The following is a 22,116-nucleotide window of genomic DNA, read 5'->3' on the forward strand; positions in this document are numbered from 1 at the left end:
CCCACCAATCGGAAGTGGGCAGGGGCGGAGCCCGCTCGCCCCGTCGGTGAAGAAAGTTGCGGGCCGGCTGCGCGCTGGGGCTTTGGCTCGGCGCGGCGCGTCTGGGGCGGTCGGCGCGTTGCGTTTGGAGAGCGGCGCTTTTCCGCGCGGGGGAGCTTTTACGGAGCGGCGCTGTGGGCGAAGCCTTGGCAGGGGGCTGCAGCCGGGGGCGCTCGGCGCGGGTTCTGCCCCGGACAGAGGCGCTCCGCCCGTGCGCCCGGACCCGCCGCGCGCTCCCGCCCCGCCGGGCCCCGCAGTGGCCGGCCGGCCGGCCGCGCCGCCAATGCTCAACATGAGCGAGGAGCACGCCAAAGCCCTGGAGGCGCCGGGCAGCCCCGCGGGCACCGCCAGCTCGCTCTCGCACGTGGACTCGGACTCGGACGCGCCGTCGTCGCCCGGCGGCTCGGAGGGGCCGGCGGCGCCCTCGGCCTCCTCGCAGCGCGCGGGGGGCGGCGGCGGCGGCGGCGGCGTGGCGGGCCCCAAGGGCGAGGCGGGCGACGTGGACGAGCGCTTCCCCGCCTGCATCCGGGACGCCGTGTCGCAGGTGCTGAAGGGCTACGACTGGAGCCTGGTGCCCATGCCCGTGCGGGGCAACGGCGCGCTCAAGGCCAAGCCGCACGTCAAGCGGCCCATGAACGCCTTCATGGTGTGGGCTCAGGCCGCCCGCCGGAAACTCGCCGACCAGTACCCGCATCTGCACAACGCCGAACTCAGCAAGACGCTGGGCAAGCTCTGGCGGTGAGTGGCGCGCGGCGAGGCGCGGCGCGGCGGGGCTGGACGGGGCGGCGGGCGGCGAGCCGGCGCGGCAGCTGCAGCGAGCGCGGATGGGGCCCGCCGGCGGCCCTTGGAGTGGACTCAGCGGCGCCTGCCGAGTGCTCAGAGCAGAAAGGGGGCGCGCGCGGGGGGGGGGCACGTTTAACACACCGTCCCAAGCGCATCCCACTGCCCGGCTGCAGCCGATGGAACTTACTTCCGAGTAATACATTCCGGATCGGGATTCAAGACGCCGGTTCTGTGCAGAATTACCGGGGGGGGGGGAATCCGGGATGGGGAACAAGGAAACACGTTTAGGGTTGCCCTGAAAGGCACTTTGGTTGGTGGGTTGGTTTGGTACGGATTTCGCACCAACCGTTACGATGCGAAGTTTCCAGTAGCAGCAACAGGGTTTTGGGTTGCTTCGGTTAGCTTTTTAGACCCACGACCAGTCTTTCTTAAGACCTTCTGGACGTTCAAGTCACTTTCCAAAGGTTAGACGGAGGTCAGTTTCTCTCTTTTACCTCCCCCCCCCCCTCCTGTGCTTAACTTAGATGAGAGTTCTAGTACGGTTTATTTCCATTCAATGACTGTTTCTCAGACTGAAATGTTTCTGAATCTCTAGGTTTGAAAGCCAGGCAGGGGAGCCTTTTAAACTTGTGGCAAAACACCTTGAACCGAGGGGCGCCCACTTGTTTTTAAAGAAAGGGGGGGAAGGAAAGACAGTGTTCCAGTTAGGATCTGCATTGATTTTCATGGGAAAATCGAGGAACATGCTTAAATCTCGCCCATTACAATTAGTGAGGCTTAAACATTATCCAGACTTAGACTTTATGGCTGGATTGTATGCCCCAAGGAAATTCCTGTTGAACTGTGTGCCATGGAAGGAGAGAGGAAGGGATGGAGATGAGGAACGGACTGGTTGTCTTTGAGGCATAACAGAAGTTGTGATGGGTACTTACGAAATATTTCCTAATATTCCCTTGCAATTCCCCAGCTTGGAATTGCTTGGGGTGTTTCACTGTGAGTGCGGTGGGCCCTGCTATTCTCCCCACCAGCCCTTGCGCTGATAAACCCAGAAGTCAAAGAACACATGGTGGAAATCAAAGGCACAGCCAGCATAATGAGGGACAGCTGGGGGAAAAATAAAGGTTCAACTGAGGGACAAGGTATACAATTTAAATTCCATCCACAAAACACCCCAACTTTCCCCAAATCTGTACTCTCAGGGATGGCTTCCCTGCCCAAGCAATCAAGGAGTTTGCTTAGAACGGCGATATTTTTTCATGGATACCAACGAAGAAGAGCTTCACAGGTCGCCCTGGGGTGCCGCTCAGTTGCAGTTGCTGTGGTGGGGAACTCAGCTGACAGGATCCCCTTTTCTCCCCAAGTTAGAAATTTGATGCGTTACAAAGAAACAGAAAATGTTGCAGGCGTTGGAGGCTTTATTTTCTTTAGAATTCTTTTATAAAGTGAAATTAGAGTGATGCACGCCTGGGATATTTAGGACACTGGTTTTTAACTATCCTCTCCTAACTTTACATAAAATAGGCAGAACCTAGTATGGGACTATATGCAGATAGCAGATGGGTTATTTCCTGATTCTTCTGCTCCTATAGAAATTCTTCTTTTCTCTTCCGCCCTAGTAGAAATAATTGCTCCTCCCTCCATTATTAATTATTAATAAACATTATTATCAGCAGTGGTGGTGGTAATTGGGAGAGGGGTCCCATCAAATGCTAATTGTGGTTTAATTAGTGCCGATAACGTGTGAAAATCTGTACGAAAGGGCTGTGGATCTGGTCCATGCTGTATTTTTATTCACATGACTTTAAAGACCCTTGCATTGCTTCTAAGCAGTAGGTAGAGGAGTGGTCAGTAGAAGATCTATTTATTGCAGGAGGAATTTTCATGTACAAAAGCTCTATACTCTTTTCCACAAAACTGACATCGCAATAAATCTGTTGGTGCCTGAAGACGCTTTTTGCTGATTGCTATAGCAGGCTATAACCCTTTGGGATTTCGTCTTAGTTTCTCTCCCAAGATCAGCCGCAGTACCCTGGACCCCCTTGAGTTAAAGGGACAATCTGTTGAGATTTCTAGGTAGTATATTCAAGCAAGGTCTCTGGGGGTAGAGGTTAGGGTTAGATGACATGCTAAGTCATGGTGGTTAAGCATTTTGAGCTAAATATTAAGGCTTAGCCATGTGTGAACCATTTCTAGCCATGGCGGCTACTCACTAGCCATCTGCTGCAAAAGGGCTAGCTGCTTGCCATGGCTTAGCGTGTTGTCTGAATAGGCCCTCTGTGTCTGCTGGTTCTTAAGCTTATAGTTTGGAAATTGGGGTGGTGGTAAGCAGGCACGGGTTGTATGATAACCAGTGCTAGCAGTTATGCTGGATTTCAGAAGCTCGCGTTTGTTTTTAAAGATGGGTCTCTGTGGGTAGGAGTTTGATGCTTAAGAATAAATAAACAGGAAGGTTAGGGGTAGTTGCATGCCACCAGCTAGCTGGCTGTTCCATAGCTGATTAAAAGAATAATAAATAAATAAAAATAAGTTCTCACTGGCATAGGTAAAATGAAAGCCAGGAAATGGCAGATCACCATTTCTTTCTTTTCTCAGGCCAGCTTGAGACACTTCAGTGACACAAATACACTAAAATAATAATAATAATAATAATAATAATAATAATAATAATATATCATCACCATCACCAGGCAGTTCACCATCCTTTAATGGTACTAACATCTGCTGCATGTGGCAGCTGCTACGTTCTACTGCCTGTTAGGGCCAGCCCTGCCCTTCCCTATGAAGGGATATGGAAATGTGGAGCAATGGCCTCCTATATTTATCTACTGATTGGTGCGTGCAAACACACACACACCATGGTATAATGGTGCAGGATGCAATAATACAAGTTAGTGCATTTCAAGTGTTCAAAACGTGCTGCTTGCATTACCTTGGCAATCTGTACAATTTCCCTGTAAGGTAGTCAGCTGTTGTTCTCCATTAATTGCAGAGGGCCTGAGAGAACAGCAGCTTGTCGAAGGTGCCCTAGTGTGTTTGTGGCTCACAGCTCATTGCCCGAACCATTGCGCTGGCTGTATGCATGCAAGGGCTATGCAGTTTCTGGGATAGTTGTGAGCCTAGTGCATAGTTGGTGGGAGTGCCATACGTCCAGAGGCGAGTCTGTATTTGGGGCAAATGGAGCGGCAGCTCTCTGCCTCTCCCCACCCACTTGTGGCAGAGAAATCCTCCCACAACCAGAGACATTTGCTCCAATGCATGGCATGCAGCGGCCGCTTGCCACGCATGATCTTTTCCTGCCCTCCTCCGACAATCTCAGTAGGATCTGGTGGATCCACCCTGCCCCAGTGTGCACCAGCTGCCACTGCTGTGGAGTCTGTTCCCTTCTCATAAAGCTAGATTCTCTTTATTGGATGTGAACCTGTTTCCTCCTTTGAAAGAGATTCGAATTCCCTTCTCCTGTCTCTGAGCAGCTTCTACAGTAGGGTTGAGTGGAGGGTTGAGTGTGTTGCATGCAGAAAAAGCTCAGATTCAGTCCTCGGCATCCCCAGGTACGGCTGGGAAGGACCCCTGCCTCAAACCCTGGAAGTAACATGTACATTGATGGTGCTATATAAATAAATAAATAAATAATAATAATAATAACTCCCACTGAATACAGTGGAGGGGGATTGCTGTACACGTGAATCTCCCAGAAGTTAGCAGGTTCCTTCTTGTCTCAGGGCCGATTCACTCCAGTGATGACCTGCATGTGCGCATGGGTCATTTCAGTCCTAAAACCACAGCCTGCACTTTCATTTAAACTCTGGCATATTATGGTTTCCAGTTGAGCTGATTTGTGCATTCAGCTGCGAGCAGATAAGAAATGAGTGATTTACGTTGACATACGTAAATTGTTCCCTTAGCTTCTGTGGCCTTTAAAGGCCTTTAAAGTGCTCCTGTCCACAACAAGTTAAAAGTTTGAAGCTGTCTGATCACCCAACCAGGTGATGGGCTTCAGTTATTTTAGTGATTTAAACACACACACACACACACACACACACACACACCATCACCACATTTGCTTGTGTAGTAGGACTATTTGCCCTGGAAAGTTTTGGAAAACTCTGGAGCTTGTAATGTCTTTGCTGCATCTCCAGATATATTTACATGAATGCATATATGCACCGCTCAGCTAAAATGTGGTTTAGGATAAAATCATTCAGACATTTGTAAAATAGATGTACAATAGATGTACAAAATATGCAGCTTTAAAGATGTATGTCATAATATACATGTAGCTCGATTTGATGCAACTTTGCTCAGAAAGAAGCCCTGCTATATTCCATGGAACCAGTTTTCCAAGGATTGCGTCCTTAATCTGTTTTTGGAGAATTAAACATATCTATTAGGACTCAGTGGCATTCAAAACATCAATATTTGTGCATATTACTCATGCACCCCGCAGGGTGGGTGAACCTTTCAGTATCTCCCAGGTTTGAATGTTTTTAATCTCGAGTTCTTTCCATCACATTTATGGAGAAATTGTGAATTTTGGGAAGCTCTTCTCAGATACAGAAATAAAAGAAAATCCCACCCATCTCTATGCATACTCCGTATTTGTGCAAAGAGGGCCTTGGTTTGAACCCCTGGTCAGTTCTGAAGCTCAGTGGGTGATCATAGGGCAGTCAGTCTCTCCGCCCAACCTATAGCATGGAGTATAGTATGTGTGTATGTGTGGAAGAGGGAGGGGAGAAGAAAAGGCTACCCTGAGGTATTTGGAGGGACGGTAATATACAAGCAGAGTAGGTAGAAATAAGTATTTGATGAGTGAAACACTTGCAAAACGCATGCACGACGCAGATAAATATTCCTAGAGCATAAATGCTGTAAGGTTCCACATGAAATTGCCTGGGGGGAAAACCCTCCTTCCGATTTAACACACACACACACACACACCGCCCCCGCCACAAGCCTTACAGTGCAATCTTATACATATCTACTCAATAGGGCTTCCTTCTAGTTTGTAGGGTTGCAACCTCAGTCTCATGAAACCTGAAACGAAACAATGGATGGAATGGACAAACTCCTCTAGTTTGACGCAAGTTGTTTTCAGATGCCTGGCCTTAAGGACCTGCGGGGTGCTGGCTATGCTGTTGTACAACTTTTGTTAATTTCCGTGGGCTGGAATCTGTTGAGTTCTGGTTGGCCAGTTAAGGAAAATGGAAAGACATTTCTCTCTGCCCCCCACCCCATGCTCCAAACGCCACATGTGAATTGAAGCACTTAAATATTTGGTTATTATAAGTTATAGAAAAAGTAACCAAAAAAAAGCTCTTAAAATGCGCTCTGTTATTGTGTTTGTTCTTCAGTCTTGAATATATCCAAAACCCCAATCCATGCCTCTAAACATTGCGAATTTTCCCCTTTCTTCCCACCTCATTATGAAATTTAAAACAGCACAGCTGATTATACCCCATATTTGTGTGTGGTTGTCACTTGTGTTTTCTACCTCTGGCACTAAAACTTCTTGTGCCAGCCATGATTATGACTTCTTCCTCTTCCTCCTCCTCTTCTAACATTTATATCTCACCTTTTTCTCTCTTGCAAGGAATCCAAGGTGGCTTGTATGATCCTCCTCCTATCCTCACAATTTTATCCTCACAACAACCCTGTGAGGTAGGTGAAGCTGAAAGTCAGTGACAGGCCCAAAGTCACCCAGTGGGTTTCCATGGCCGAGTGGGGATTAGAACCCGGATCTGACATTCTAACCACTACACCACACTGGTTCTCAATTCACAATTGATTAGCAACAGCAGCAGAATTGTGATCCACAGAAATACACTGATAACTAGTGCTAATTACGTACATCAATCACTTCTTGCATCTGAGTCTGATGTAGGAGACGAAGCAGAGGCATTAGCACCGCTTGGCTGAAAATGTTTGCAGTTGTTCTCCATCGATTCCGTTTTACAAGACCCCGCCTGAATGAATCACGTCTGCATTTAACCTTCAGCTGATCCCAACTGCAAAGTTGTGACATTTTGGGATGATGCCAAATGGGCCAAACTCCCTTATAGGCCAAGGCAAAACCTGAATTATTTTCTAAGGCTTAGGAGGCTGGAGTCTTTCCACGGCCGCAATCATCTCTAGCGGAAACCATTTTGGTTGCACTTCTGTGCACCAAATTACATTGCAGTCGCCCCAAGCAAATCTGTCAGACCTTTGGTCCAGATCTGGGGGTGGGTGGGGACACACTTTGGACTCTTTGCCCTATTCGCAGAGCTTGGAAACGTCCAACTTGCAGTGCTTCTGAATTACCAGTATCCGTTCCGAGTGATGGATGGGTGTTATCCGGGGATGCCGTCACATCGATGAAGAACGCGCTGCTACCCAAAATGAGCCAAGCACTGAAAAGGCCTTTAAAAGACATTTGGCTCCTGGTGTTGGAAGGATATGGGATGTGTCGTCTGAGATATCCGCTCCATCTTGTTACTTTTGCTCCAGTTTTTAAAAGACTGGCTGCACCCCACAATTGGGGGAGGAAATGACCTTTGCTTCTGGGAATTTTAAAACCGTTGATTTGAGTGCAGGCCTGACCACCCGCACCCTACGACTTACGTTCCACGGCCTGCCGGATGCTCAACACCTCTCTTTTGGCAGTGGAAACAGTGGGCTTACCGATCCCCCAGAGCTCACTTTACATGAGCTTATATGCGTCTTTGGCTTGGTGGGGTCACCGGGGGTGTAGGGCTTTTCTTCAAGTGCTGGTGGGTTTCAGGCACTTCAGAAATAATTGTCTTGTCAGGCTAATGCTCGTTGGCAGTGTTTTCTTTGCTTGTCCAAGTACTTCATCATATTTAAACTAGATTATCCAGTATAAACATATGGAAATTATATGGGTGTATATGCTTTGTCTGTTACATTTTATTTGCCTCTTGCAAATATTTCCAAATAGTTTCCTGGAAAGGTGAACTAAATTCTTTTCCTTTTTTTTTTAATGTTTAAAGTGTTGTGTTGTTCTTGGGCTGCAATCCTATATCCCTTTACTTAAGAAGGAGCCTCCTTGAACTTAATGGGGCTTACTTCTAAGTCGCCCTGTCTGTTACACAGTTCGGTTACACATTTTTTTGCATAAGCAACCAAATGGTTTGTGGCAATCAAAGGCTGACAGTAAAATCGTATGTCTGTGTACTCAGTAAAAAATCCTATTGAGTTCAGAAAGGGTTAGTTCTGAGTAGAGATGTATTGTGTTGTACTGTAAAGTTTTTGGGGTCACATTTTCACTCATTTATCAAGTTCCATTCATAAAAACAAACTAGAGAGAGAGAGAGAGAGAGAGAGAGAGAGATGTACTTGAAGTAAATGGGAGCAATAGGGAAAGGAAAATGTTGGTGAGTGGAAAGGATTTTTTAAAAAATCATTTGTTCAAGCTACTTAATATTTGGATTGGAAGACTGCAAGAGAGCAAGATCTTGATGGCATTACTAGCCTGTATGGGACAGGGTGAAGTACAAATACAGAACAACACTGATGCAGTGCAATTTGTGGTAGTGGTTTAAAATGGGGGTGTCCCAAATCCATCCTCCCTTTTAAGCGGGAGGCTGGTGAACCAGCCACTTTGCTCCGTCTTCCTCCATACATACCACACGCTTCGCATTTCTCCTCTCTCGTCCTGGAAGTCTACGTGGGAAATGAAGGGAAGGCAAACTGCTCTAAAATCTCCGGGCGTTTGCTGTCTTGAGGCTCTCTGCTGCAGAATTGCATACTTAAAAATTTGTCAGCCGCATGCAAATTGAGCTCAACAGCCCATGATTGAATAGGGTGATCAATAAATCATTTAATGCCGAAGTCTTAAATTGAAGTGACCCGCTCCCATAAGGGCAATTGAGGTCTGCAAACAGACCCCCTCCGGTTGTGGAATGCCCTTCTGAATGCGATCTCCGATTTGCCAGGGAAGAAAAGAGAAGAGAAACAGACGTCCAGAAAGAAAGGATGTGTGGAGATTAGGACCAATACATTTTAGTCGTGTTGACTGAAATCTGAACACTGGAATACAAGTCTTTCTATGGAGTAGTTGTTGAGAATAATGGCAGCATAGTTATCGATATATAACATTTGCTAATAATTGGAGGCGTTATTTGCATTTGCATGTTGAAATCTTTAAAAGAGAGCCATTCTATAGTGTTTACTCACAAGCGAATTTATTTTATTTATTTATTGAAACATTTGTATCCCAGCTGATATCACTAGGATCTCAGGGCAGATAAAATCAGAATCTCACTTTGTTCAATGAGACTTATTCCAAATGTCCTAGATTGCAACCCTGTGCGTCTGCTTAGAGGTAGGCCCCACTGAGTTCAATGGAAACTACTCACAGGTAAATTGCAGCCTTAGTGAGTCTACGTTGGCGTAATGTTTGCAGTTTGGAAATTTTGGACATTTCTTTGAGAGGCAGAAAATGATGTTCGCTAGAGGAAGAGAGAAACGATCTTAAAAACAAAATAACCACAAAAACAAAACAACCCCCCAAAATAGGATTATTTTGCTGTGATTGCTGCTGCTTCTTTTTTAAAAGTTGTTTCTGAAACTTGTAACAGGTTACTATCTCATCACAAAGGTTTGGAAATAGGAAAAATGCAAACATTTCATGTCTGAAAGTGTTAAATTTGGGTTTTTATCAGTTAGGACTGTAGCAAAGCTGACGTGTTACATGCATTTAGAGGAGGCACGTAAATAGGATCCTGTGTTCTGGAGCGGAATGCTTAGTTCCGAATTACATTGGCTATAAACTGGAATAAGATCCAGCCAAAGTGAAGCCTGGAGTCCTTCAGATTTCAGAGAGATAGTTAAGCCCATGCCCAACTCTCTCCTGCTGAAACTTATTCTTTGGCTGAATTGGGCCCGTGACTGAAATATTCTTTTTCTATTTTAATTTCATTTATTATATTCCATAGCGCCCATAGCCGAAGCTCTCTGGGTTCGCAAAAAATATAGAGGCATTAGACTGTCACGGCAAAAAACATCAAGAGTCTTGTAGCACCTTAACGACTAACGAATTTATTTTGGCACCAGCAGGGCCCACTTTATCTGATGCATGGATGTGTGCAAAATCAGCACAGTGACTATTCAGAATCCGTACTTCTAGAGGGGTCCTGCGTTAGCCTATTGCAGCAAAAAACGAGAGTCCTGTGGCACTTGGAGGCTAACAAATTTATTGGGGCATAATCAACTTTTGTGGATTAGAATCTACTGTTAATTGTACGGAGTATTATCCAGAGTTGATTGGAGTGTGTGTGAGCGTGTGACACATTCATGGTAACTGGGATAGGGAGGCAGAATTGTAAGCAGTGAGGTATGGCCTGGGATGATTAGGTTAAAGCTGAAATGTATGTCCAGTTGTTAATATCTTTGTGAAGCTGCTTAATAAGAGAACTAAACATTTATTTTTCAGTGAGGGAGGGGCCATAGCTTTGAGGGAGGGGACATAGCTTTGAGGGAGGGGCCATAGCTCAGTGTGATAAAGTCCCTGCTTTGCATGCAGAAGGTCCCAGGATCAATCCCTGGCTACTCCAGGTAGGGTCAGGGAAAGGATCCTGCCTGAAACCCCAGAGAGTTGCTGCCAGTCAGTGTCGACAATACTGGGCTAGATGGACCCATGGTCTGACTCAGTATAAGGCAGCTTCATATATTCCTATGTTCCTAAATGTATTTATTAAAAAATAAATTTAATATGTATATTTAGATGTTTCCCGAAAACTTTTTTAAAGATGTTTTCTGTTAAATGACAAGCCTATTATGTGATGCTCTTTGAAGTCATAGAATCATAAAGTAGTAGACTTGGAAGGGGCCTACAAGGCCATCAAGTCCAACCCCCTGCTCAATGCAGGAATCCACATTAGAGCATCCCTGACAGATGGCTGCCCAGCTGCCTCTTGAAGGCCTCAAAGGTGGGAAAGCCCGCGACCTCCCTGGGTCATTGGTTCCATTGTCATACTGCTCTAACAGTCAGGACATTTTTCCTGGTGTCCATCTGGAATCTGGCGTCCTGTAACTTGAGCCCATTATTCCATGTCCTGCACTCTGGGAGGATCGAGAAGAGATCCTGGCCCTCCTCTGTGTGACAACCTTTTAAGTATTTGAAGAGTGCTCTCATGTCTCCCTTCAGTCTTCTCTTCTCCAGGCTAAACGTGCCCAGTTCTTTCAGTCTCTCCTCACAGGGCTTTGTTTCCAGACCCCTGATCATCCTTGGTTTGCCAGACCAATGCATTTTCATAGGTGGGGACGGGGGTGGGGAGCACCTTGAATAATCTAGCTTTGAAGGGAATCAATGATTTATTCTGTCTTTTCTCCCTCTCCTTCTTTCTTTCTCAACCAGCTTGCTAAGTGAAAGTGAGAAGCGCCCCTTTGTGGAGGAGGCTGAGCGGCTGAGGGTTCAGCACAAGAAAGACCATCCAGATTACAAATACCAGCCGCGCAGGAGGAAAAGCGTCAAAGCGGGCCAAAGCGATTCCGATTCGGGGGCCGAACTGACTCATCATGGTGGAAACCAGATGTACAAAGCAGACACTGGACTGGGATCCATGAGCGAAACTCATCATCACCCTGACCATGCAGGTAAGGAAAGGGGAGGAGCTGAGGCAGAACACTTGCTTTTGCAAGCACAACATCTTGTGTTGAAATAGCGGCGTCCCCAGTTGAAAGAGATGAGCTGGCGATGGGAGAATCCCAAAGCTTTGAACAGAAAAACACTTCTCATAGGTGTAGCTCCTCCGTCCTCCGGACTTCTCCCACCTTGGGTCCAATCCTATGCATGTTTAGACAGACAGAAGTCCTTCAACTCTCAGCATTCCCCAATGCTGGGAGTTGAAGGACTTTTGTCTGTCTGAACATGCATAAGATTGCGCCTTTAATCACAACTCCTTCTTCCATGTTTAGGGATGCTGGCAAGGGAAGGCTGACTCCTGGAATATTTGAAGGAGTGCTGCTGAGCACATGCAGAGTTCATTTCCTTCACGATCAAGCAGCTGTGGCTTCTTTCTTTCTTTTATTGATTGATTGATTGATTCAATTCACATCCCACCTTTCCATCAAAAACGGTGCTCAACGTGCCAAAAATCTTCTCAAATAAAAACATCCCTGCCTGCTGGTGGAAGGACAGGGAAGAGGGAGTCATCTGAGCCTCCCTAGGTAAGGAGTTCCACATCCTGGTGGCAGCGGCCACCGAGAAGGCCCTGTCTTGTTTCCCCACCAAACATGCTGTCAATGGTGGCAGGACTGAGAAAAGGTTCTTCCCTGAGGACCTTCGAACCCAGGCAGGCTCATATGGAAGAATGTGGCCTTTCAGGTAGCCTGGTCCCAAGCCTTATACGACTATGTGGGTCATAACATTGGATTGTGGCTGGGAATGGACTTATTCCTCTCCGCCCACATAGGGCAGAGATGTTGGGCTTGTAAGGCAAGTGGCTCACGCACAGCCTTGAGCCAACCATGACTTCATTTTTCGGGAAGTGCGGACTGCCTCCTCCTCCTTTGCCAGCACGCCGCGCAAAGAGTCCAATCCTTCCCTTCCACGAAAAATGGGCTCCCCGTTCCCCCCACCCATCTCTGGCCCATGAGAACTTTTCCTCAAACTTTTTCCTTCTCCCTCCCTAGGCTTCATGTTTGCCAAGGCCTCAGGGTTCTCGTTTCAGCACCAGGGCCAAGCCCAGAGAAGAGCGTGTGTGTCTTACGCTCACATTAGATAGAAAGAGATCACTTGCACATGACTGCCCTGTTCGTTCCCATGAAGGGAAGCTTTGCGTGCACACAAAGGGGGCTGGGAGCTGGGAGTCCGCGGGCACCCTGAGGAATTCCCTGGAACGTGTCTTAGTCTGGAGCAGCCGGGAAACGAGAATTCCTGCGGTAGCCACGTTTTCTGGTTTTGTTCTGGTGGCATCAGCATAGGAGCAGAGCTCTGCTTGGAGTGGAGAAGGTCTCAACTCCCGTGTCCCGCATCACCAGTTTTAAAGAGTCTACGGCAGCAGGGAAAACCTCGATTTCAATCAGTCTTCTCCACTTTGGGTCAGCAATTGGCAGCACAGGCTCTTTTCCAGAGAATTCGCTTGACCTGCAGTGCAGCAGCTATTCCAGCCCCCAAAGTGCCAGTTCTTAATCAAAAATAAGCCATTAACGGGGAGGTGATAAGAGAAGTCAGAAAAGCCTAGATTTTGGAAGTGTAGAATCTGTGTACTAAGGTCAGCAAATTACATTATGTATTCCTGAGGAGGGATAAGGACAAAAGTGTCCCTAGAAAAACTTTTAGTCTCCACAACTTGTGACAACTACAAAATCTGTAGATAAGAATAGTTGAGGTTTCTACATGAAATGTTTCAGTAATACATGGGTGTTGTTCCTGTTTTGTTATTTTTTTAAAAACTGTATATTTTATTATCACTCCTGATGAAGGACGATACGTCCAAAACATTGAGCAGAGCGTTTTTGGATTTAAAGAATAAAATAGTTTTTAACACGTTTATCAAACACCAGAGTTGATCTCTCTTTTTAGCATCCACGCTTATTGGTGCGATTTTCCCCCTACATCGGCATACTAATACATATGCACATGAGTTGACATGGTGCATTATGTGCTCAGTGGCGAGATGTTACCACCGCTCCGCGCACAGTATTCCTCCCTTTCTAGATTCTAAGTGTCTTGCTGATCTCTTCCAATTTCAGACGTATTTCTTGTCTATATTAATGTCTGGAAGCGCTCCCCTCCTTCCTTTCATTTTCATTTCCTTAGTTTCTTTCGGTTTGCAATGGAGGAACTTTGCAAAAGGTTCGTGAAGGATGTATAAAATCAATAGCTTGAAAGGGAAATCCGACACTGTATAAAGCGAGGGTGGCTTGCACATCTTTGCTGCTTCTCTCAGTACAGCAGTGTAAAAACTCCACCCGTTCCGCTTGGTCCATTTGGCTCAAACTCGGCTTCTGTGTTCTGGTCACGTCTTGTCTTGACTAGCGCAACTCTTCTTCTTTTGCAAGATCTGTCTGCTCCTCATTTGGGCAGAACTCCGCTTCACTTTTCATAGAATCGTAGAATCATAGAATAGTAGAGTTGGAAGGGGCCTACAAGGCCATTGAGTCCAACCCCCTGCTCAATGCAGGAATACACCCTAAAGCATCCCTGACAGATGGTTGTCCAGCTGCCTCTTGAATGCCTCTAGTGTGGGAGAGCCCACAACCTCCCTAGGTAACTGGTTCCATTGTTGTACTACTCTAACAGTCAGGAAGTTCTTCCTGATGTCCAGCTGGAATCTGGCTTCCTGTAACTTGAGCCCGTTATTCCGTGTCCTGCACTCTGGGAAGATCGAGAAGAGATCCTGGCCCTCCTCTGTGTGACAACCTTTCAAGTATTTGAAGAGTGCTCTCATGTCTCCCCTCAATCTTCTCTTCTCCAGGCTAGACATGCCCAGTTCTTTCAGTCTCTTCTCATAGGGCTTTGTTTACAGACCCCTGATCATCCTGGTTGCCCTCCTCTGAACACGCTCCAGCTTGTCTGCGTCCTTCTTGAATTGTGGAGCCCAGAACTGGACGCAATACTCTAGATGAGGCCTAACCAGGGCCGAATAGAGAGGAACCAGTACCTCACGCGATTTGGAAACTATACTTCTATTAAGGCAGCCCCAAATAGCATTTGCCTTTGTCTACCTTTTCCTGTCTACCTCCTGCTCGGTTTCTCTACGCTGGCTTCCTCTCCCCTTTTCTGTATTCCTCACCAGATCTTGCCCTTACTGAAAGGACATCGGAAACTGCCTTCTACTGAGCTAGACACTGGGTCCATCTAGCCCAGTATTGTCAACACTGACTGGCAGCAGAGGCTCTCCAGGTGTTTATAATAAGAGATGATATATTATTTTATAAAACCCCGCCAAGGCAGAGGTTACACATCCAAAACAAACATATATCAGTTGAAAAGACAATGAAACTCACCACCATCAGAGTGTTTGTTACGTTGGGAGAGGGGAGGAATAATTAAATTGGTTCCTCAATTTGAACAAAGTTTGTTGTCATCCATAGTAGGTATTCACTCTCAGAAAATACATTTTATTTATTAAAGATACTCTCGAAACTGCCAATAGCATAAATAGAGTAGTAAACTCCCCCAACCTTGATTTTATTTATTTATTTTATTTATTTAAGGATTTTTATGCCGCCATTCAGCCAAAAAAGGCTCTCACGGCAGCTTACAAAAGTATTTCTTGACAGTCCCTGCCCACAGGCTTACAATCTAAAAGACATGACACAAAAGGAAAGGCGATTGGGAGGGAGGAGGGGGAAAAGGAAAGCAAATTCAGGCACTACAATCTTAGTTGGAAAGTTCAGCAGTTACAGGTGACAGCAGGAGGGAGGGGGCTCTCAGCTGGAGCTGGACCCAGACACGGTGGAGAGGCACCTGGCTGCTGCTTCCTCCCTCACTGGTGGCCTCTGCAGAGACAGTTGGTAACAGGAGGGAGGGGGCTCTCAGCTGGAGCTGGACCCAGGCACGGTGGAGAGGTGCCTGGCTGCTGCTTCCTCCCTCACTGGTGGCCTCTGCAGAGACAGTTGGTAGCAGGAGGGAGGGGGCTCTCAGCTGGAGCTGGACCCAGGCACGGTGGAGAGGCGCCTGGCTGCTGCTTCCTCCCTCACTGGTGGCCTCTGCAGAGACAGTTGGTAACAGGAGGGAGGGGGCTCTCAGCTGGAGCTGGACCCAGGCACGGTGGAGAGGCACCTGGCTGCTGCTTCCTCCCTCACTGGTGGCCTCTGCAGAGACAGTTGGTAACAGGAGGGAGGGGGCTCTCAGCTGGAGCTGGACCCAGGCACGGTGGAGAGGTGCCTGGCTGCTGCTTCCTCCCTCACTGGTGGCCTCTGCAGAGACAGTTGGTAGCAGGAGGGAGGGGGCTCTCAGCTGGAGCTGGACCCAGGCACGGTGGAGAGGCGCCTGGCTGCTGCTTCCTCCCTCACTGGTGGCCTCTGCAGTGACAGTTGGTAGCAGGAGGGAGGGGGCTCTCAGCTGGAGCTGGACCCAGGCACGATGGAGAGGTGCCTGGCTGCTGCTTCCTCCCTCACTGGTGGCCTCTGCAGTGACAAAATTAAATTTGATTCTCGACCAAAGCATGCAGATTCCCTAGAGCGGTGTATTCTTGACCAGCTGTAATTGATGGGAGCTGAGGACTGCTTTTTATGTGTTACCTTGAGAGTAAATCGTTTAAAATAGCAAGAGATGGTCATTAACCCAGGTGTTCAGGCAGGAGTTTTTCCAGCTCTACCTGGAGACGCTGAGGATCAAACCTGGGATCTTCTGCAAGCGACCAGGGGCTCTAACACGCCACAGCCGTGTCCCCCCGTTGCCTTCTTGTTTTTACTTTTATATCCTGCGAGATCCTTCCCTGTGAGCATCCCTCCTCCTGCTAGTTTGCTCCTCCCCCGCTGTCTGGAGGTTTTCTGCTCTCCTAAGGGTCTCTGATTCCAGCTTCTTGCAGCTCTTTATGCCTGGAATGTCCTTCTAGAACACCGGCCGAGTCCGCTTTGCACCCCTCCGGTCGCTGTGAGAGGAGGAGGGAATCTCAGATGTAGGGTTTTGTGACAAATGCGGTCCAGCTTGGGTCGTAGCTCCATGGTTGAGCCCCTGCTTTGCATGCAGAAGGTCTCTGGTTCGATCCCCGGTGGCATCTCCAGGTGGGCCTGGGAAAGAATCCTCCTCGAAACCCTGGAGAGCCGCTGCTGCCAGCCAGTGTTGACAACACAAGCTAGACGAAACAAAGGCCTGACTCCATAGAAAGCAGGTTCTTCTCTTCCGGTTTGCTAACAACCTGTTTTCTCTTGTCTTTGGTGTCAAGGATCCAGTGGAGGCTGGTGGATCTGATGTCAATGGGGTGGTGAATCCACTCTGGGTTTTAGTCAGAACTCTGAAGGAGCTGTCCAAGGTGTGAAGCATATGCAAAGCACCATGGATGGCTCCTTCAGAGTTCTGACTGAAACCTGGAACGGCTTCACCGCCCCACTGACATCGAGTCGCCACCCTCCACTGCCAGAATGAGTTTCTCTACCCCAAATTCTGTGTTCTTTGCCTTTCCAAGGCTAGTGTTCAAGGTAAGGGTTCACCAAAGCAGATGCTATAAACCGCTTGCCCTCCAGAATGACTACAGCGTTTGAAATGTGCTTTGTCTCTAGGGCAGACCCACGGACCCCCTACCCCACCTACCACCCCTAAAACGGACCTCCACCATGGAAGCAAGCAAGAGCTGAAGCACGAAGGGCGCCGCCTAGTGGAGAGTGGCCGCCAGAACATAGACTTCAGTAACGTGGACATCTCCGAGCTGAGCAGCGAGGTCATCAACAACATGGAGACCTTTGACGTCCACGAGTTTGACCAGTATTTGCCGCTCAACGGCCATGCTGCCATGCCGGCTGATCACGGGCCGAACGCCACGGCGGGATCTTACGGGACCTCCTATTCCCATTCGGCCAATGGCGGCGGTGGGGCAGCTCAGGTTTGGACTCACAAGAGCCCTTCCTCTGCATCCCCCTCGTCCAATGAAAGCGGGCAGCAGAGGCCCCACATCAAGACGGAGCAACTCAGCCCGAGCCATTACAGCGACCAGTCACACAGCTCCCCGACTCACTCCGACTATGGATCTTACAGCGCCCAGGCGTGTGCGACCACAGTGGCCTCCGCCTCGGCCACCGCCTCTTTCTCCAGCTCCCAATGTGACTACACAGACCTCCAGAGTTCCAACTACTACAACCCGTACCCTGGCTACCCCTCCGGCCTCTACCAGTACCCTTACTTCCATTCCTCCCGCAGGCCATATGCCACCCCCATCCTGAACAGCTTGTCCATCCCTCCTTCGCACAGCCCCACCGCGAACTGGGACCAGCCGGTCTACACGACTCTGACAAGGCCTTGAGAGGACAGACAGAGCGGCCATTTTTAGGCCTTCCTCCCCAACGTATGCACTACATGAGAAACGGAAAAAAATATGGAATGAAGAAGGCAAAAATCCATGACGGAGCACCGTGTCACTTGCCCAAGTGCCTCCCGTTCTTCTGAATGACTGGACACCCCCTCCAAGACCTTTAAATTTTTTCCAAGACAGAGTTCTATTTTCTTTATTAATAATAATAATAATAATTAATAAATAATAATAATAATTAAAAGAAAACCATCTGGACTGATGATTCCTTTTGAATACATGAAGGACGGTTTATCCTAACTCCTCTGTGAGGACTTGAAGGGAAGTGCATGATTTGTATGTAGGACCGTGCAAAAATAAAGGAGAAGGTTATGTTTGAAGGGTCTGTTGCAATTTGAGGATACGTCAACCTTGACCCCCCCACCCCCCAAAAAAACCCAGACAGACTTTACAATCCTAACCATCCGATTAACAATACCGAGGGACCGTCCAAGAATCTTTTGAGACCAATTGATCCGCTAATGTCAGCATTTCTTCGTTTTAGTCGACGATTCTTCTAAGCAAGGTTTGGCTGTAGTTTAACGTTTTGTTGGGAAGCTTACAAAAAGTGTGTTAAGCTCAGAAAAAAGGTGTTTTGATTTTTTTTAATTATTATTATTTGGTCATTGTTTTGGGGGTAAATCTGTTGAAAATATGTATTTATGTTCTGTGTAATTTTTGTCTTTTTAATTAATGAAGTAATTCTGTGCAAGAAGTAGAATTTTTAAAGAAGAGATTTTTAAGGGGCGTAAATTAGTGGAGACAAGATGGTCCCCCCTCCCCCTTATTATACTTTTTTTAAAAAATTACAGTGTTCTCAGTCATCATGGTAAACGCTTCTTAAAATGAAGTGGTGATGTAAGGACTTGAAGGAAGGAAGGGGAGAAGCAATGGATTGATTTCTGCAGCGGGGATGCTGGGGAGAAATTATTATTTAATGGTAATGTCCACGTAAAATCTGACCATGCTGGATAACACCGTGAGGTCCACCTAGTCCAGCTTTCTAGTAACAAAAGCCGCCAGCCAAACGCGTCGGTACTCATGAGTAGGACATAAAGGTGATGGTCTCTCCAGTGGAGGCTGGGGGCTCAGAGGTCAGTGGGGCTGGGAATGCGCTCTGGGTTTCATCGAGAACCATTTGGAATTCTAAAGGAGCTCTCAAGGCACGGAGCTCCTGTAGAACTCTGGAAATCTATGCTTGATTTCCATAGTTCTCAAGGAGTTCCATGCCTTGGAGAGCTCCTTTAGAGTTCTGACTGAAACCCAGAGCCGATTCCCAGCTCCACTGACATCTGAGACCCCAGCCTCTACTGGCCCTCTTCCTGTTTAGCCACAGTAGCTGGAGTTCCATGTTAGACTGTCTCCAAATACGAGGGTCTACTTAGCCGTCCGGGCTAGCAGTCGCTGGGTTCGTCCAGTGGTGCGTTTTGGAGTGCAGATGCTCATCACGACGGTCCCCAGAGCCACACTCCCAAATGCAGGCCACTCGGTTGATCCACATCAACAAACCATTTCTAGCCGTTTTCATCTCCAGCCGGAGCAGGGCTTGCGTCAAGCATGTGGGTCTTCATGGCCCACTCAAGATCAAGGCACTAGAAAATACTTCGCAGGGCAACCATCTATTGTTGCTGGAGAAACCCCATTTCTCCCTCTGTTATGGTGAGAATTGCCACTCAGCTCCAAAGGAACAGAATTCTGAGGGGGCGGGAGGGGGCAGATGACATCGTGTCCCTGCTATGAAAAAGGTGCTGACGCTGCGGGCCCCTGTGAATCTTGCCTCCATTCTGCCCCTGAGATTGTTCAGTCCTTCCTTTTGGGACGGTCACCTCCTCATGAGAAGGGGATCCTGCAAGTGAATTGCAGCTTGTGTGAAGAAGTTGTTAATTTCGTCAGCCTGGAATCTATTGCCTGTTATTTCCAATGGGTCCTCTCTGAGGGAGGGAGAGAAAAAACGTCCCCTCTCCCACATCTCAGCCCCATCGAGTAGGTGTGCCTCCTGCTTGACATGGTGTGTATGAATTCTCCCTGACATGCTCTGACATTTTCCCTCAGGGTTAGGGCAAGCTGTCCTGGCACTTGAGGCCGGAGGGCGTATGCGTGCTTCCGCTGCCCCTGTCCCAGCAGTGTGGACCAGGCAACCTCCTGGACACCCCTCTCCCACAACGCCTCTACGGAAGGACTCCCCTCAGAGCCATGCATTTTGGCCTGTCCAGCTCCGAAGGGCCGGCCGGCCGGCCGCTTTCTCTGACCAACGTGGTTCTACAGGGAGTTTACTCGCCCTGTAGCTTTGGCTGAGAGGATCCTCACCTTGAGTCAAAGGGCGAATGCTGTCTGTCCTCTCGCGGTGGCATTCACCACAGCGGGAGAGTGGGACCAGCAGGACTCTCCAGAGCCCCAACTAGCATCACCAAGTGGGCAGCTGCTCTGGAGAGGCCCACAGTTCCTTCTCTCCCACTGCTGCTGGCGGGGCTCTGTGGCGCACCCACTGGAGGCAATGGTGGGCTCACCACTGTGTGTATGTGTGTGTGTGGAGGGGAGTGGTGTAATTTGCCTCTCCTCCCACTCCACCACCTGAAGTGGGAGCTTCAGTCTGCTCTGTGGGAAGGCCAGCCCTGTTTCCATTCCCTACATACCGGCCGTCAAGTGCTAAACTAGGCTGTTTGAAAGGGGTTCAAAATGGACGCCTTAATCAAAACACATCAAACAACCTTGATTCCCCCCACCCTTACAGCTGATCTGACGAGACTCCGCACTGGTGCCTGTTCTGTGTTAAGTGCCTCAACCCCAAACCAGTTTTGAGAGCTGATAAACGGCACGTGCTGTCTTCGTTAGGAGACAGAATTTATTACACGTTAGGAGAGTCATCAGACGGGTGGTTTTTCGCGTTTCCCTGCCGTCGCTCTGGCCTCCTGCAGCTGTCCCACAATAGCGACGATCTCTTTACACGGGGAGAGAAAGAGGAAGCAGCAAGGACCACGGGGCCTCTTCAGGGGCTGTTTTTATCACGCTGCTTTTCCTGCACGCAGCAGGATACGGCAACACATTCTGTTGTTGTTTAAAAGAGACTGATTAAAAGGGGTTTATTTTGTGATGGAAAAGTGAGCGGGAGGCATGTGGGAGGTGGACATCATCTAAAGGATGCACGAACATCCGTAGGTGGGCAGTAGTGAGCATGAGATAAAACACTTGTCTGATGACGCTCTAGGAAAGAATGGTCTGAATGAGCCTTATAGAGGTGGTGTGGATTTTTCAGGATGGGTTCTAGCTTCCCACCAGAATCATGGACCTTTCCAGAAAAAAAAAATACCCACAGAAGCAACCAGTTCCAATTTAATGTTTTGCACATGCAGTCTTTCGTAAGAATTACCATTAAATACAGGCAGAATGTGGATATGGAAGACACCCTTGCTCTTTTGAATAAGGCAACTCAAGTGTAAATGTGGAAAAAGAAGAATGGCCATAGGCTTCCCCCCTACCCCAACTGGTTTCAACATATTAAATTGGATTTGAAGGCATCGGTGAATTCTTGGACTGTTCCAGGAGCACAGCTAGTTTTGAGAAATTACATTTTCAGCCGAAGTTGCGGATTGAGTTTCACTTTAATGTTGCCTATTTAGGGACCAGATGTCATCAATCAAAGCTGTGAAAATAAACGTTCTCCACTATATTTTCGTTAGTTTTTTTTTAGATGTAGACTAATATTTCATTGATATTTGTTCCATTGTATGCTGAGCATATAATAACCATCTACTCTAATGGTAATGTTGTGCCTTTTAAAAGAAAACTTTATAAATCTTTAAACTTTCAGAGGTTATCTATCTTATCTTTTCTACGTTTTGTATTCTTGGTTTTTGTTTTCCATTTTCCTAAAGTATTTCTTTTTTTTTTTTTTTGCATATTGCCTTTGGGAATTTGGGGTGGGTGGGGCAGTGGGACGAGAACGGAAACTCCTTCTTATGCAATCTATTTTTCTGTATAAAGTTTGAAGGTCGTCAATGTTATCTGTTCTGTTCACTAGCTTCCGACTAAGTAATGCTAACTTTTGTACAGATCCATTTGATAAAATTAAAAAAAGCCTTTTATCCACCAGTTGTTGATGTATATATATATTCATTCTATTTTGTTCTTATAACTTTATTTTTTAAAAAAATAAACAAGCAAACCGAAAAGCAAACTATGCCCCTGTATGTGAGAAGCTCCTGTGAGGACATGAAATGAAAAGTACTTCCTACCTCCTTCATTGGGTACAAGGAAAACATCTGTTGCCAGGTCTTTGTATCAGTATGTGTGTTGTGGGGGGGGGCGGGTAAGGGGGGCAGATTCTCACTAGGGTTTAAAGGCC

General features: G+C 47.6%; 1 protein-coding gene across 1 annotated transcript; it reads left to right on the top strand.

The window, feature by feature from the left end:
• The first annotated feature begins 322 nt into the window (after positions 1-322).
• On the top strand, positions 323-18,350 carry SOX8 (SRY-box transcription factor 8). Its single transcript, XM_063143577.1, has 3 exons — positions 323-777; positions 11,177-11,415; positions 16,993-18,350. The coding sequence occupies exons 1-3, from the start codon at positions 323-325 to the stop codon at positions 17,727-17,729; spliced, it is 1,431 nt and encodes a 476-aa protein (XP_062999647.1). The 3' UTR covers positions 17,730-18,350.
• Positions 18,351-22,116: the final 3,766 nt, after the last annotated feature.

This window comes from Elgaria multicarinata, chromosome 17 (assembly GCF_023053635.1).
Source record: "Elgaria multicarinata webbii isolate HBS135686 ecotype San Diego chromosome 17, rElgMul1.1.pri, whole genome shotgun sequence".
Taxonomy (NCBI): domain Eukaryota; kingdom Metazoa; phylum Chordata; class Lepidosauria; order Squamata; family Anguidae; genus Elgaria; species Elgaria multicarinata.